Raw genomic sequence first — 15,766 nt, 5'->3', positions numbered from 1 at the left:
TACAGCTCTCTCAACTCTGATGCTAACCTTGATTACAGAGGTTGATAAGGAGGAGGATTAGGAGTAGACAAAGATTGTGCTTCAACATTTTATAGTAAGCACTTGCCATCCGCCTGCTGCCGGTATTTAATTCAAACTGGGGTTATTGAATCTGATTTCAAAGGGGCTGCACAGGCCATTTTTTAACACAATCAATATACAGAAGCACTGTCAAATTTACTGTAATGTGTCGGTATAATTACCATAACAGTGAGACTGTAATTAAAGCAATCGGTTGCCTCCTTCTCATGCTACTGGTAGTGCTGTTAATGTAAAGTTATGGCCGCATTTGGCATTACACCATTAAATTGTGTCTCTTCTGGGGTAGATGCATAAAACATACTTACACAGTGACTTTTGTTGTCTGTCTGAAAATGTGTGCATTTTCAAGATTATTTGTCCCTGGGGAAATTTGTTTTGGACATAAAGACATATATGTGTGTATGAAATGTATGTCAGTCCTTTGAACAGTGACCACACAGTGACTAAGACCATATATGCAGTGCAGGATTTTTCATGTTTTATCAGCCTGATGCTAATACAGTTATAGTTTGCATGTCAGTGTTAATTGCAGTCGCACAAACCACAGTGGGGGCTGCCAGTCTTCTCAATGGGGGTCTTGTTTGTTTACTGTAACTGCACTAATGTCTAAAAATAAGTGTATTAATGATTTATTGGTGAAAAACTGTCGTACGTAGCACTTTTAAACCAGCAGCCTGTGTAGTTTTTGATTGTAGCCGTGATAAGTGGCGGTGATGAAGAAGAGGAGGAGGAGGAGGAGGACAAAGAGGGGGGAGGGATGACGATGATAAAGATGATGATGGCAGTGATAATGGTGGAGGTGGTGATTGTGAGGATGTTCACACTGAAGGTCATACATTTTACCAAAATCGCTTTGATGTCTCGCGGTGACTCCAGGAACCATCTCGGTGAACAGCGTAAGAACGGCGTACACGGCTCCGGGAGACAGCGAGATCCTGGACCTGGATGACACTTTGTACCTCGGAGGACTACCTGAGGACCGCGCTGGACTCATCTTCCCTACAGAGGTGTGTGTGTGTGTGTGTTGCTGTTGTGTGTCCACTGCATGACTAATTCTGCCTTTTGGCTGCAATGTAAATGAAATGTATGCAGATGAAAATGTATTTCTCAACTTTTTTGATAATTCATCGTTAAAGCTGAATTTAATTGCTCTATCTATTTGCTAAAATGATAGATGAAAGAGATTAAAGAGATAAATGTAAATATAAAATACAGCACGTTCATCATGTAGCCTTGGAGTAGTGAGGAGTGCTAGCTTTCCATCACTTATTAATGCCTTATTGTGCATGACCATATTCTACAGCTGCTAGAACATTAACTGAGAGTTTTCCCTCAGTAACCTCCTAATTACTGCTTATTGACAGTAAGAAAGGAAGTTATTGTACATGATAAGGCATTAATAAGTGCTTTATAATGACTAACAAAGAGCCAATATGCTGGTGATATGCATGCTAATAAGCTACTAGTAAATGATGAATATGCATACTTTGATATAAAGTGTATACTTAATCTATAAAATTGGATTCAAGCACCTGACTTAAGCAATTTGTGTAAGGAATAAATGAACAAACATATATCAGGGTGAAAAGTGTGATAGAAACAAAAGACAAACCTGGCAGTTCTAGCTTTATGTGTGCCTTGATGAGCATTTAAGCAGCTGTTAAATAACTATTTAATTTTGACTTTAGTTTCCCAGCAAACCTGCAAAATGTGGTCAAATTCCTTCCAGTGAAACTACTCAACACTGCTGACCTCTCCCTCAGGTGTGGACGGCTCTGCTCAACTACGGTTACGTGGGCTGCATCAGAGACCTGTTTGTGGACGGGCAGAGCAAAGACATCCGGCGGCTGGCCGAGACCCAGAAGGCGGTGGGGGTGAAGCCGTCGTGCTCCAGAGAGCCGCCTAAACAGTGCCTGTCCAACCCCTGCCAGCACAACGGCATCTGCAGGGAGGGCTGGAATCGCTACGTCTGCGACTGCTCGGGGACGGGATACCTGGGACGCTCCTGTGAGAGAGGTGAGGATGACGTGGTGGCAGGTAGGGGAGGAAGATGACGAGATTAACACTCAGCTGGACTTTTGGCAGCCTGTATAGTAATTGGCATGAATGCCTAAGTCACATTTTCACAATAGAGATGAGTAAGCTGGCTAATTACAGCCACTAAACAGCAACATTTTGTGAAACATTAATAATATGTCATGAAGCAAAGCACAGTCACACTGACAGCTTTGTCATTTGCTTTTTGGCTTGAGAACACTGAGTGATGCCAAAGGGATGAGTGACAGAAGACAGATGGTACGGGACGGAGAGTTTGAAGTTTCAAAGTCAGAAATAACTCCATCAAACGCTGAAAATACATTATGATCATCAGTTACTGGGCAATAAACTTTTATTCATAATACCTTTAAGTTATGCTTTTTTGCTTTAAAAGCCTCGTCCTAACAGATTACACCACTTTGATAGTACTTACTCTGATGTGCGCTAAAAAGGCACCCTCATAAAGATTTATGGCAGATAAAAATGTGGCCAAACTATTCAAATAAAAACGCTTGCAAATTGAGTTTAGGTACCCTCCACTTCATCCCCGGTGATGGAGGATAGGAAGGATGGCAGGTAGAGAGTAGATAAAGTAGAGATAGAAAATAAGGGCAGAGAGAAAATGAGTTGCTCAACAACGAAAAATAGCTTTTCTATCTTTGGCCGTATCTTTTTTTATTCACAAAAACACATTTTCTGTGTGAAAGGGAGAGTAGTGAGGTGGAGGCAGGGAAAGGAGAGGACCAAACAGGGGTGAAAGAGAGGAGGTGGGAGGAAGCAGAGCTGCAGACAGGACTATTGGATGTAGAGACTGGGAATCGATGGGAGAGGAAATGTGCAGAAAGCAGGGAGCAGGAGCTGTGACAGAGGAGGGTGGAACCACCGGGCTGGAACCACCATATGACAGCAGGTGAGGAGATGAGGAGGAATGGGAGACGGGAGTAGAAAAATCTGACAGAGAGAGAGAGGGTTATGAGAAAAGGTATGAATTCAGGCTGAGGGAGAAATGGAAAGTAGGAAAAGATAGGCAAAGGGACTGATACAGGCCTATTGAAAGAGGCAAGATGGAGTCAGACAAGGAGAAGAGAAGAAATGTTGTTTGTGCCACAACTGCTGACGCGTGATGATTGTACTATCATCTAACAGGAGACGCACACGCACGCACGCTTTCTGAGAGGCGTCGATATGAAACAGTTTTATTTCTGAGGACAAACATCCACGGTGTATGTTTATCGTAGCAATGCACCCTCTCTCTATCTCTCCTGCTCCTCGCTCTGTCTTCCTCTCCTCTACATCTTTCTTCATCCCACTCTGTGTGCATTGAGGGGTCACTAACTGGTGGTTCAGTGGATTAAAGGAAGCACAGATGGAGAAGCAGATGGAGAGAGTGATTGGCCATGTTTACGCCTTCTACCTGCGGTTTCCTCCTCCCTTTTTTTTCCCTCCCTCATTCTTTTGCTCTCTCCTTTGTTCCCCCCGTCTCTTCTTTAATGAACAAAGATGGTGGCCGCGGTCTAGCTCCGAGATGAATTTTTATTTTGTAAAGAGCAGTCACGCGACACATTTGCACATTTCTTAACACGTCTTTAGCTCGACGCTGTTCACACTGGTGGGTTACATCGCTGTCCTGATTTCTCTGTGGAAGCTCATTCCTGCCAGGAAAATAAAAAAGATAAATGAAAGTTAGGCTAAAGTTTCATCTTTAGCCGTCAGTGGGTGAAAGGTTGAATCTCCATGTGCAATATTAAACAGCAGATTCTGTACTCTTTTATTCAAACACATCCCTAATAGATTTTAACCTACAGCTGACCTCAGTACAGCCCCATTTCGACTAACGTTCATGTCGCTTTGAAATCGTTTAAAAATAGATATTAAATAGAAAATGAATCAAAATATTCATGATGAGTCAATATTGTGAGAAAGAATGTCACACGTACGAGATACTGAGTCAATAATGATGAGAAGTCAGACAAAATGATGAGCTAATGAATCTAAGAAGTCCAAAATGTGTTTTATGGGAGGAATTGTGAGAAACCGCGTCAAGAAGATACTTAATCTAGACTCGTTGAGGCAAGACGCCAGCAAATAGGGTGAAAGTTTCAGATGAGACTTTGACCTTTAGACTATAGACAGGAATAAAACTGGAAAGTTTGGCGTATGTATGTGTGCAGATAACACTACAGGTGAATAGGATAAAAATAAATATCACCATGAAACTTCCCCTGTTGAATACTCACATAAGTCAAAGAATTATTTTTTGCATTACAACTTCCTGGAATTTTTAGGTCCCAATATGCAAATGATGCATTGTCTACTTAAATATGCGCTGATTTGCATATAAAAGTCTAAAAGACATGTTGTGGAAGCTAAGTAACCCAGGATCTCAGAATTGACCAGAACGTGAAAGAACAATGTTTCCACCTGTAGTTTCTCCCCTCAAGTCAAGATTTTAACTTAGCACTTAATTAAAATTATGAGAAAGCAAAGGGCAGCACTCACGGCAGGGCATGACGTGCCCATATGCCTCCATAAATACTCATTAGCGCAGCAAGTCCCAGAGAAATGCACCATTCACTCCCGTTAGAGTGACATTTGCTAAAAAGGAACAGTGACCAGCTGTTTGAGGAAATTACTGAGGCTTTTTTTAAAATTAAACTATATATTTCTGACACTTTTTTAAGGCGTATGTCTTCAGTGGGAGTCAGTGGGCTTGAGGCCACAGGACAGTGAGACAGTGCATCGAGATGGACTTACACATCCATCACTGACAACACATCTGTAGCACATCTGGTGTGTGCTAAATGCGTCCAATGATGCGACGGTATGCGACGCAGTCAGTGTGCACTATCCTTTTTTTTCCTTTCTTGGCATACATGGGCCTCCATACTTGCTTGGAGCCATCCCTCCCTCCCTCCCTCTGTTTGCCTGGTAGTGAGTCAGGTGCCATGGTGGGTAAAATTTAGTCAGCTGTCTCCCTTATCAGAAATGTGTGCACGTGTGTGTGTGTGCCGTGTGTTTTCGAGTGTGCTTGGGCGGGTGTGTGTTTGGCTGTTAGTTATGTTATCTGTGATATAACAGGCCAACCACCTCCTTTTTTCCTCAAGTTAATGAGGGTTCATTTGCATTTTAGCCAAGAGCTTTTCTCCCTCTCCCCCCCCTCCTCCTTTCTCTCTGTCTTGCTCTGTCCCGATTTTCTCTCCCCCTGCTCTCACTTTACTAAACCCTCCTCTGTTCACACTTAAATTCACTCACTTATTCTGACATGCACGCACACACACACACACACACACACACACACACACACACACTATCTCCCTCTTTCCCTCCTTCTCAGCTCATCAGTATTCATGAGGCCTCCCTCTCTTCCTGTTCTCTTGTTTTTGCCTTGGCTCCAACCGTCTCCCACAGAAACAGGGAGAGCGAAGGGGAGAGAAAGCGAAGGAGGAATGGAATGGAGAGATATAAGACGAAGGAAGAGAGGGAGAGATAAAGACACAGAGACATGGAGAGTGTGTTTAGCTGTGTATGTAATTGGCCAATAAAAAACAGGGTCCTCGGAGGTAAACAGTTTAGCGGGCGGGGATTGGCCCCAGCAGGTAGCAGGGAGAGAAGATTATGAATATGTAAATGAGTATGCAAAAGACATTAAAGTGGGATCACCTGAGCTTGTTACATTATGACTCCAGGGTCTGGGATGTCAGCGACGCTGGCTAACACACTCATCGCCATGCATTCTGATTTAACTGGATAATAGGGCCAGCCAACCAGCTGCGGCTATTTTTACATCCTCTTTTGTGCAGGAGTGATGATGAATTAAGGGTGGAAAGCGATGGGGTAATTTTGTAGGAAGCAGAGTTGAGTTCCAACATGACGTGGCGGCGGGAACGAGGGAGTGTAGCCGCGCTGCAACATGCTCCATGTTTACATCTGATTCACTCAACGTCAAACTGGCTTTGTCTCTTCCCACCTCATGTGTTTTCTCCTTGTCAATCTTGCTTGTTTCTCTTTTTTCATGTTTTTTCTCTCTGCTTCCACCCACCTCTCTCTCCTCCACCATCATCTCTGTCTTCCTCCGCCTGTCTTTCGCTCCTTCCGTTCCTCTCTCATTCGCTCTCCTTGTCTCTCTTCCTCTCTCTCTCTCTCTCTCTCTCTGTGCGTCTTGTGCAGATGCGACTATCCTGTCGTACGACGGCAGTAAGTTTATGAAGGTGCAGCTGCCTGTGGCGATGCACACCGAGGCGGAGGACGTCTCGCTGCGCTTTCGCTCCCAGCGGGCCTATGGCGTTCTCATGGCAACCACATCCCGTAACTCCGCAGACACCCTTCGTCTGGAGCTGGATGGGGGCCGAGTCCGACTCACTGTCAACCTAGGTACACACATGCACGCAAACATGTATTTTCTCAAACATTACTTTAATTACATGTCAGGGGAATGCAGCTCACAGTGGCCTCTCGGCTGTTTCCTGCATAGGAATGTCATTAAATGTTGATGAATAATATATTTTCCCTGGAAAGTCAACTGTTCCTGATAATTCTTCCAGATAATTCTGCTAAAATCAGGATGTTTGAGACATGGGTTTCAAAGGTTTATGCAGATACTTTTACAGGGTTCCCATGGACATGAAATTCCTGAAAAAGTTATGAAATTAGGAAAACTGTTTTCCCTTGAAATGGTTTGGAATATAAAGAATGCTTTAAATGTACATTGTTTTGGCCATTGGTTAAAAAAATATGCTCATAAAAACCCCAAAACATGCCTAATGTTATGTGAAATACTCTCCTTCTACTAATTTAAAATTTAGTCCACCGCTAAATGATAGTTGACGTATTGGCGTATGCAGCTGTTTGTCTGACGAGCGAATAAAGTTAGCAAGCGCTAGCAGTTTTCTTATCTACAGAACTGCCTGGGAGGTGTGAGTTTAGTCAAATGTGACGACAAATACAACACATGGCTCAAGAGAGACACTAGCCACATCCTGATGTAGGCTCCGCGCCAAAACATTTGACGTTGGCAACATGGAGGAAACGGCAGCGGTCGGCTGTCAGGACACCCAAAAGGCCGTTCAGCATTGGGCCAGCGTCGGCACACGTCTCACCACACGTGCTGTAGCCAGTCCAGATAACTTTACTGCTTCTGCTAGCAGAGCAAACATCAGTATCGCTGTTAGACAGCTTCACCAGGCATTCAACCAATCCATCGCGTCCAACGGTCCGCTATCCTCTGAAATCGTGTGCGCACTGACTCGCATTATTCGTGCAGCCTCTGTGATAACACAGGTGAGCTTTTCAGAGCTATGTCTCCCGACAGCGGAGTAGCGGGCAGATTTATTAGTGGTGAAACAAAGCGTGCGTACCTCTCCACATTTGGATTTTCACCCTGCTTCAAATCACTTGTTGTCAGAAGGCCGCTCAGGCAGACTGGTTACGTAATGATGTTTGACAAAAGCCTGAACAAAGTTCTCGAGCTCGATGAGACGAACCTGCACGTCTTGATATGGGATGGGATGTAGACTCCTAGGCATGCAACTGCCCTCGTAGCTCTGCCTATCTTACACTACTTAAATAAGGTGGAAGATGGGGTAAAATATTAATTACAGAAAAGGCCTGAATATTCATAAGTAAAAGTATGTGTGAACCCGGTTTTATGTGCATATATACACTTTATCTGTGAGTACACACACAAACATACACAGCTGAAGGTTAGTGCCATTGTTTTTGTGTTGAACAGAGGGTCAAGCCTCAAGCTGCATTCTCTGCTCACTCCCAGTGGACCTGTGCATCCCTAACACCTTAAACAATCAACACGAAGACTCACAGACTGTACAAGCGCACACATAACTGCGGGAAAAGCACATCCCCCTTTTCGTTCTCTTTATACATTTCTCCTCAGTTCAGCGGCTACACACAGCTCCACCCTCACACACTTTCACATGAGTACATTCACATGCTAACACACACATAGACGTAACAGAGGGGTGCATGTGTTGGTCTCTGGTTGTCTGCAGCCGCGTCTTTTCTGTGGTTGACGCCACATGACACACCAAGGCATCATGGGTAAAAAGAAAAAGTATATATATAATAATGGGGCTGAATCTTCCGACCATTTGCGGAGATTTGCGCTCTGCGTGGGCGACAAAAATTATGGGATGTGTTCGATGTCTTCAGACAAACTGACACACATGACCCATCTCAGTCTCCTGATGCTTTTGATTGGTGACTGAAGCTGTCGCTCAGGCCAGAGCAGCCAATGAGCACACCGCTCATGCTGGGAAACACCGCTCTCCTTCACACGCTGAAGGCAAAGATCCACCAATCATGATCCAGATTTGACTCTTCATTCGCTAAAAAACGAATCACATAAACTGCATTTTGAACTTCACACTGTAGTAACAAAAAACACGGTCCAGCTTGAGGTCCTGTGACGAAGGAGGGTGTGTGTTTTCTCAGCGGCGCGTGTGTGCGTGTTTGTATATACGCGTGCAGGGTGTGTCGATGTGTGCGTCCCCAGGGCGTGGAGAGTATGTGTATGTGTGCAGCATTAACCCTCTGCTCTGCTCTCCCTCCAGACTGTATCAGGATAAACTGTACAGCCAGTAAGTGATCCTCCATCTCACCTAACCCCTCCCCCTCCCTCCTCCTCCTCAGTATGCGTGTGTGTGCGTGCAGTAGTGTATGTGTGTGTGTGTGTGTGTGTGTGTGTGTGTGTGTGTGTGTGTTTCTTAATGTATCTGACTAGTTTTAACTCTCTCTGTCTTGTCAGCCCATCTGCTCGTAATCCCATAATCAACATATCTTTGTACCGTGTGTCTGTGCGCATATATGTGTGTGTGTGTGTGTGTGTGTGTGTGTGTGTGTGTGTGTGTGTGTTGGACACGGGAGGTGCACATATGCGTGTTTGTGTCCGCATGTTCAGCCACACCACAGGAGCGGTGCGATTTTTGCTGAGGGCCAGGGTTTTCCAGGTCGGCCATTTTAGTAAAAAAGGATAGACGGAAGAGAGGACGGTGGGGGTTGAAGGGAGGAGGGAGGAAGAGACAGAGAGGATGAAAGAGGACATAATCTGAGCGTGAGGGGTTCAGGTAAAAATAGGTGTGCTGGGGAGTGCGAGCTAAAGAGGCAAGCGGTGGTAACTGGTGGATGAATGCATCTCAGAGCTGCAGGGTAATTACCTCTCCTTCATGCCGGAGACAAAAGACGTGTGATCCCTCTGCTTGTCTCTGTCCCACCTTCGTCCCCACGTCTGTCTGGGTGCTTTCTTTGTTTGCTTGTTGTTTCTCTCAAAACTGTACATGAGGGATTTTTGGGTAGTGTTTCATTCAGCGTGTGCACGAGTGCCTATGCATTCTGTCTGCTCATGTGTGCGTGTGTGTGTGTGTGTTTCCGTTCATGCTGCTGTGAGTGGAGCTGAATCCCTGATGAAGTTTAATTCCCTCACGTGGAGTTTCTCTCTGTCACGACCACAGAGGGAGTGAGAGAGAGAGAGAGAGAGAGAGAGACGAATGCTCTGTGACGGCAAAGAGGTGGTGAAATGGACGACTGCAGTTGCCATAGAAACCCTACTAGCCACACGGCGCTGTTGCTATCCCGCATGCCTGTCGGCCAATTTTAGACCAGTTGTCTCAATGAACATTTCAGTAGGCAGCCACTTTTCTGGCACACCATGTGCATACAATAAATTATACATCTTATATTCAAGGGTGGGGGAGAAAAAATGTATTTAACAGCCAGGCGCCGCTGAAACAGTCCACTCAGCAGTCAAATAAAAGCCTCGGCATGGGAGAGATTGAGGCTTATCCAGCAGAAAAGCCACTTGTTATTTAGAGCTAATGAAATATGAAACGCTTTTTGTCGTTTTGTTTTCATTATCCTGCTCTTATAATCTCCAGTAGCTTGTCATTTGGTTGTATTTCCACTGCTGCAGACGGTCCCTTTTGTCTTTCTGTTTGAATTGTCTCGCCTCGCTGTCTTTTGGTTTTAACAGCGCAGACTGTCTGCTGACCGCCACAGCCGTCGCTAGTAGCTCAGCACTGAACCGAGCTCACATGCTGCTGAACGCACCGTTAGCGCTGACCCAAAATAGGTGCTCGTGTGTGTGTGTGTGTGTGTGTGTGTGTGTGTGTGTGTGTGTGTGTTTATTGGTGTGTGTTTGTGCCTCTCCCTGTTCCCAGGTTGACACAGATCACTGCCTCACCCCCACATCAGTCTGCTCATTCTTTGAGTATTCGGTTACATATGCAAACACACACACACATACACACACACACACACATACACACTCAAAAACTGACACATACATACACATATTCTCTCCTTCACTCAGTGTTAGGCAGTGATCCATGGTAACAGGATGAGATGCTCATGCCCAGAGCACAGCTGAGTCTCCTCAGGGGAACCCTGTGTCCTCTCTGAACGCACAGCACACTCTTTTACCCTGCAAACACACACACACACACACACACACACACACACATACATATGCGCGTGCATTTCACACCGCCGTATCCGTTTTGATTGACTTCTCATATTCGTTTAATTATGTTTGCGTGTCAGCATGCCTGTATGTGTCTGTCTCCCTCTCGACCTCTCTACCTGTGTGGGTGTGTGTTTGAGTGTGTGTGCTCGCCTGCGTGCCTCCATGAGTGATGTAGACATGCTTGACATTTTCTGCAGCAGAATCCGTTCGGGTCAGTTTACTTCTCACCTCCCCCATCATTACCTCCTATAGGTCACCGTAAGCAGACTCCTCAAACCAACAGGGCTTGGAGGAGGAAGGGGAGAGTGTGTATGTGTGCTCGGGGACGGTGGGTGTTGTGTTCAAGGTTGGTGGGGTGCTTGTAGTGAGTAGGAGGAAGGGGACACTGAGGTTTTGGGAGCAGTCCGTCTGTCAAATGTGTGCAGTCAACTATGTGAAGATGGGAGCTGGTAGACGGGCCGAGAGAGAGACATCATGGGAGGACAGCTCAGCTTCTTTCATTCTGCTGCACATCAGCACCTTGGAGAGCTCCGTCATGTTCCACCGTGTGTCTAGTGCCACCATGAGGCTCACTGCGGTACTGCGGCCTCGTGGAAAATTTAAAAAAATGAGCCTGTATGCAGACACGGGCGAATATATGTTATATGCGTGGGGGCGAGAGGGTTGTGTAGCAGTTTAGGAGTTAAGGGAGTGTGAATGCGCTGTCTGTGCATGTGTGGGTAGTAGGTGGTCATCATGGCGGTGTGATCTGTCCACAGATGGATTGTCTCAGCGTGGGCCTGTTGTGACTCACAGTCTCCATCTTAGGCACCCATGGCATCCATTTATGTTAATCTTTCTGTCCGTCTGTGTCACATCATCCGTCTCGCTGGTATATCTGCAGAGAGACACGTCTGTCTGTCTGTCTGTCTGTGCAGAGAGCGTGTTGACACAGAGGTGTTCGTCTCCCCAGGATATGTATGGTTCCTCCCTCCTTCTCCTTTTTCCCTCCATTTCCTCACTTTCTGTCCTAAAGTTTGAATTCAACCTGCCTGGAATCTTCTTCTCTTTTTCTGTCTCTGTCTCTGGACCTGTATCTCCTCTGTCTCTCTCTGTCTGTCTCTCTCCACCTCTCTGTGCGTTATGTTAACGGTGCTCTGGACTATGTGTAGGTAAAGGCCCAGAGACCATCTTTGCGGGGTCGGGCCTCAATGATAATGAGTGGCACACTGTGAGGGTAGTCCGACGTGGCAAGAGCCTCAAACTCACCGTGGACGACCTGCAGCCTGTCGAAGGTAACCACAGCAGCATTACTTACACCCATTAGCACCATAAAATGACTCTCTTTTAGAGAACATCTATACCTGTGCAAGTGAAAATAACCATCCTGAATCATGATTGTGATCATAGCCGTAAACCCCTACACCAGTACTTACATTGTAGTATTAGTCTGTCTATTACTAGCAGCCTGTCACTGATAGTTCAAGTGCTGAAATGAGCATTAGGATTGAACAGTTCCACGTGAAACCCAACTTTCCGGAGCCCTCACCTTTGAAGTTTACCCCCGCCACCAGGTCAGATGGCGGGCGATCACACCCAGTTGGAGTTCCACAATGTGGAGACGGGAATTGTGACGGAGAAGCGCTTCATGCCTGCCGTGCCCTCCAATTTCATCGGCCACCTTCAGGGCCTGGCGCTGAACGGCATGCCTTACATTGACCTGTGCAAGAACGGCGACATCGACTACTGCGAGCTCAACGCTGTTATCGGCTATAAGAGCATCGTGGCTGACCCCGTCACCTTCCGCTCGCGCTCCAGTTTCGTCACGCTGCCCACGCTGCAGGCCTACTACTCCATGCATCTCTTCATGCAGTTCAAGACAACGTCCCCCGATGGCCTTATTCTCTACAACAGGGGAGACGGCAATGACTTCATTGTGATAGAGCTGGTTAAAGGGTGAGCTGGACACAACGCAGTGTGTGGTGTTTACATTATATGAGTCAGTGCTCACTTTAAATTTAAAATAAACAAATAAAATGAATTGTAAACAAATGAAAAGAAAATTAATGAATATGCAGGTTAGATATGGGTTTGAGGATTTACAGGTAACATAAGGAGAAAGTTCTTGACTATGAGGCTGAAATACCAAATATGAAAAATGCACTAGTCAAGCAGTTCCTTTTCTGTTTTTGTAATTATGTTTCTACAAGACAGATTGTAATGCCCTGAAGTGTATGACCCTGTGTTGTTCTCCTTCTTGAATACACTTAATTTGCCTTTTCCCTCCTCGATTTTTTAAAGCCCTCCTCTCTCCTTTCCTTGTTCCCTTTCTAGCTACCTACACTACATCTCTGATCTGGGCAACGGAGCACACCTGATCAAAGGCAACTCTAACAGTCCCCTAAATGACAACCACTGGCACAATGTGCACATATCCCGAGACACTAACAATCTCCACACAGTCAAGATTGACACCAAAGTCACCACGCAGACCACCATGGGCGCCAAGAACCTCGACCTAAAGGGTATGCACAAAAATACAAGCAGTGAAACCTCAATTACAGCGGTTTATACAGAGTAAAGGGGTGCAGATACTAATGAAACTGTTTCGCAGGAGGCAAAGTATGAACATACACTGATAAGTGCTGAAAAGATTCATCAGTTAAAGGGAAAGTTCAACATTTTAGGAAATACTGTCGGCCTATTTGATCAAGTTAGGTGATTGATTGACCGCTCTCATGATAAATATGAAGCTAGCAGCTCCTCTAAAGTTCACTAATTAACATTTTATATGTTGTTTTGTTTAATCTGTAGACAAAACAAAGTGTGAAAATGGTAATTTGCTGTTTTATGGTTGGTTATGTGCCAGACTATTTCTTGGCCAGTGAACTTTAGAGGAGCTAGTAGGCGGATTTTGCTGCCTTCAGACAGAGTCGGGCCAGCTGTTTCCAGTCTCTGTGTTAAGCTAAGCTAACTTTCTCCTCGCAGTAGCTAAATATTTACCTTAGCGAAATGAGAGTGGTGTCAATTTTCTAATCTGACTCTGAGCAAGAAAGCAAATATGTGTATCTCCCAAAATGTCAAACTATCCCTGTGATTGGTCAGAAAATTAATTGACTGTGTAATATTTTTGTGGCATAAAAAAGCCAAATATTCAATGATTCCAGCTTTGAAAATGAGAAAATGTGCCGCTTTTCTCTGTTTTATATCAGCTGTCGGCTGGACGAAACAACCAATTTGAAGACTGATTACAGACTTTTCCTTAACCTTAAAAACAATCAATTAATTGAAAAAAAAAAATGGCTAGACCAATCAATAATGGAAATGAGTGATACAGTCTGGCTTTGTAATTGCTTCATGAAACTGCCATTCATTGTGCTGCTCCTCGTCAGGTGACCTGTACATCGGGGGCGTCTCCAAAGAGATGTACCGAGACCTGCCTAAGCTGGTCCACTCCCGCGAGGGATTCCAGGGTTGCCTAGCAACAGTTGATCTAAATGGCCGCCTCCCTGACCTTTTGGCTGATGCCTTAGCAACCATGGGACAAGTAGAGAGAGGCTGCGAAGGTGAGGTGCAAACACACAGGCAGCACACCAGTAGATGTGTCCAGGTCCATGTCCCTACTGCTTTTTCTTTCAGCTTTCATGTGACTCATGCTCTCTCTTGTCAGGATAACCCACTAACCCAGCTTTTGGTCGACTCGATGTAAACTTTGCTCTCTTTCTTCTCATCTCCTCCTCGGTCTCTCTGCACATTGTGTTTTCTCTCTGTGTTCCACTCTTTCAGCAGCTCACAGGCATCTGCGTGCATTGACTAACATCTAACTTAATTTGCTTGTTTGCTTTTTTGTTTGGCTGACAAAAGTTACATTGATGAAAGCTGACTTGCAAGGTATATCGCTATGTGTGAGCATGTGAGAAACGTGTGTGCGGGTGGGAAAGCGTGTGCGCGCGTGTGAGCGCGGGTGCGTGCGTGCGCGCGTGTGTGCGTGTATGTACGCGTGTGTTGAAACTACCCAGTGGTGTCTAGTGTTGTGTGGATCCCAGTGATCCAGAGTCAAAGGTCAGAGGTGACCTGTCCTCTCCTAGCCACCATAGTGACATCATCACAGTAGTGACATCACCACCGCTTGACTTGAGTTGACCACAGCTCCACCACCCGGGTTGCCCAGCAGCATGCTCTCTAACCCCTCCTACTGACTCCCAACCTAAACTTCAATACTCCATTTGTGAATCACTTCACACCCTTTCCTCCACGCCTCGAGTTAGAAGTGCAGCCAAGGAGAACTAAGTGTAGAGCTTTGACATTCTCCTTCGCTGTGGTTTGAGCACGAGGCAGGGAGAGAACGGTGACAGACTGCTGAAGAGAGAGTATTGAGATGATGGCCTTTAAACATAACTCTGCCCTCTTATGTTTAACTCCTCCTCCTGTCCTTGCCCCACTCATCTAGCCTCACCACCTGCATGCTCTCCACATCTGGCTCTTTTCTATCAAGTAACACAGATTCCAGTTTAGTTTCAGGTCAGTTTATATGGAAAATCTAACATCCTCTGTTAGTGTGCAGCTAAAGAATGGGAGCCTATGCACAATATCGTAGTCTCACAACTTTTTTCTACTAATACTACTAATCGTAACACCATTGCAGCACAACAGTCTACCCAGCCTTTTCAAAATACAAAATGTGTCAAGGATATATGGTCTAAGAATAACCCCTGTACTGGCATACTGTTGTGAACACACTGGCCTCTAGACAAAATCAAAAAAGTGCGTCTGCTTATCTTCTCCTAACGCGTGCACCCTCCAACCCCACCACGTCTCTCACTGCAGGTCCCAGCACTACATGTCAAGAAGACTCCTGCTCAAATCAGGGAGTTTGTTTGCAGCAGTGGGAGGGCTTCACCTGTGACTGCAGCATGACTTCCTATGCCGGGCCACTGTGCAATGATGGTGAGTCTCGCCTTTCATTTGCTCTCTGGGGATTACAGAAGGCTTCAGTTTCTCATTAAACAGCTGCAGGAAGAGTGTAGGATGAGCTTATTCTGTTTAAATCCAAAAAACACATGCGAGGCTAGTGTAGTAGCATGTGTGGCCCCTGAATCAGTGTGGGTGTGTAGATCATAGAGCATCAGTTTTAAACATGCATTTATACATGCTGTGTGCACAATTTCCTCACCCGTAATATCTCTAAACTGTAGA

The 15,766-nt window shown here is 45.4% G+C and overlaps 1 protein-coding gene across 6 annotated transcripts in view; it reads left to right on the top strand.

Annotated features, from left to right (window-relative positions):
- The window catches only part of nrxn1a (neurexin 1a), a 57,300-nt gene that overhangs the window by 28,079 nt on the left and 13,455 nt on the right, over positions 1 to 15,766 (top strand). For all 6 annotated transcript variants that reach the window (XM_076759276.1, XM_076759274.1, XM_076759277.1 and 3 more), the window contains 9 exons: positions 958 to 1,088; positions 1,845 to 2,097; positions 6,286 to 6,489; positions 8,685 to 8,711; positions 11,743 to 11,865; positions 12,145 to 12,526; positions 12,905 to 13,095; positions 13,963 to 14,136; positions 15,398 to 15,517. In XM_076759276.1, coding sequence (XP_076615391.1) covers positions 958 to 1,088; positions 1,845 to 2,097; positions 6,286 to 6,489; positions 8,685 to 8,711; positions 11,743 to 11,865; positions 12,145 to 12,526; positions 12,905 to 13,095; positions 13,963 to 14,136; positions 15,398 to 15,517 — 1,605 coding nt within the window. The remainder of the gene's footprint in view (positions 1 to 957; positions 1,089 to 1,844; positions 2,098 to 6,285; positions 6,490 to 8,684; positions 8,712 to 11,742; positions 11,866 to 12,144; positions 12,527 to 12,904; positions 13,096 to 13,962; positions 14,137 to 15,397; positions 15,518 to 15,766) is intronic.

This window comes from Chaetodon auriga, chromosome 20, assembly GCF_051107435.1.
Source record: "Chaetodon auriga isolate fChaAug3 chromosome 20, fChaAug3.hap1, whole genome shotgun sequence".
NCBI lineage: Eukaryota > Metazoa > Chordata > Actinopteri > Chaetodontiformes > Chaetodontidae > Chaetodon > Chaetodon auriga.
Note: the sequence above shows the minus strand (reverse complement) of the source record. Positions and strands in the feature narration are given on the sequence as shown.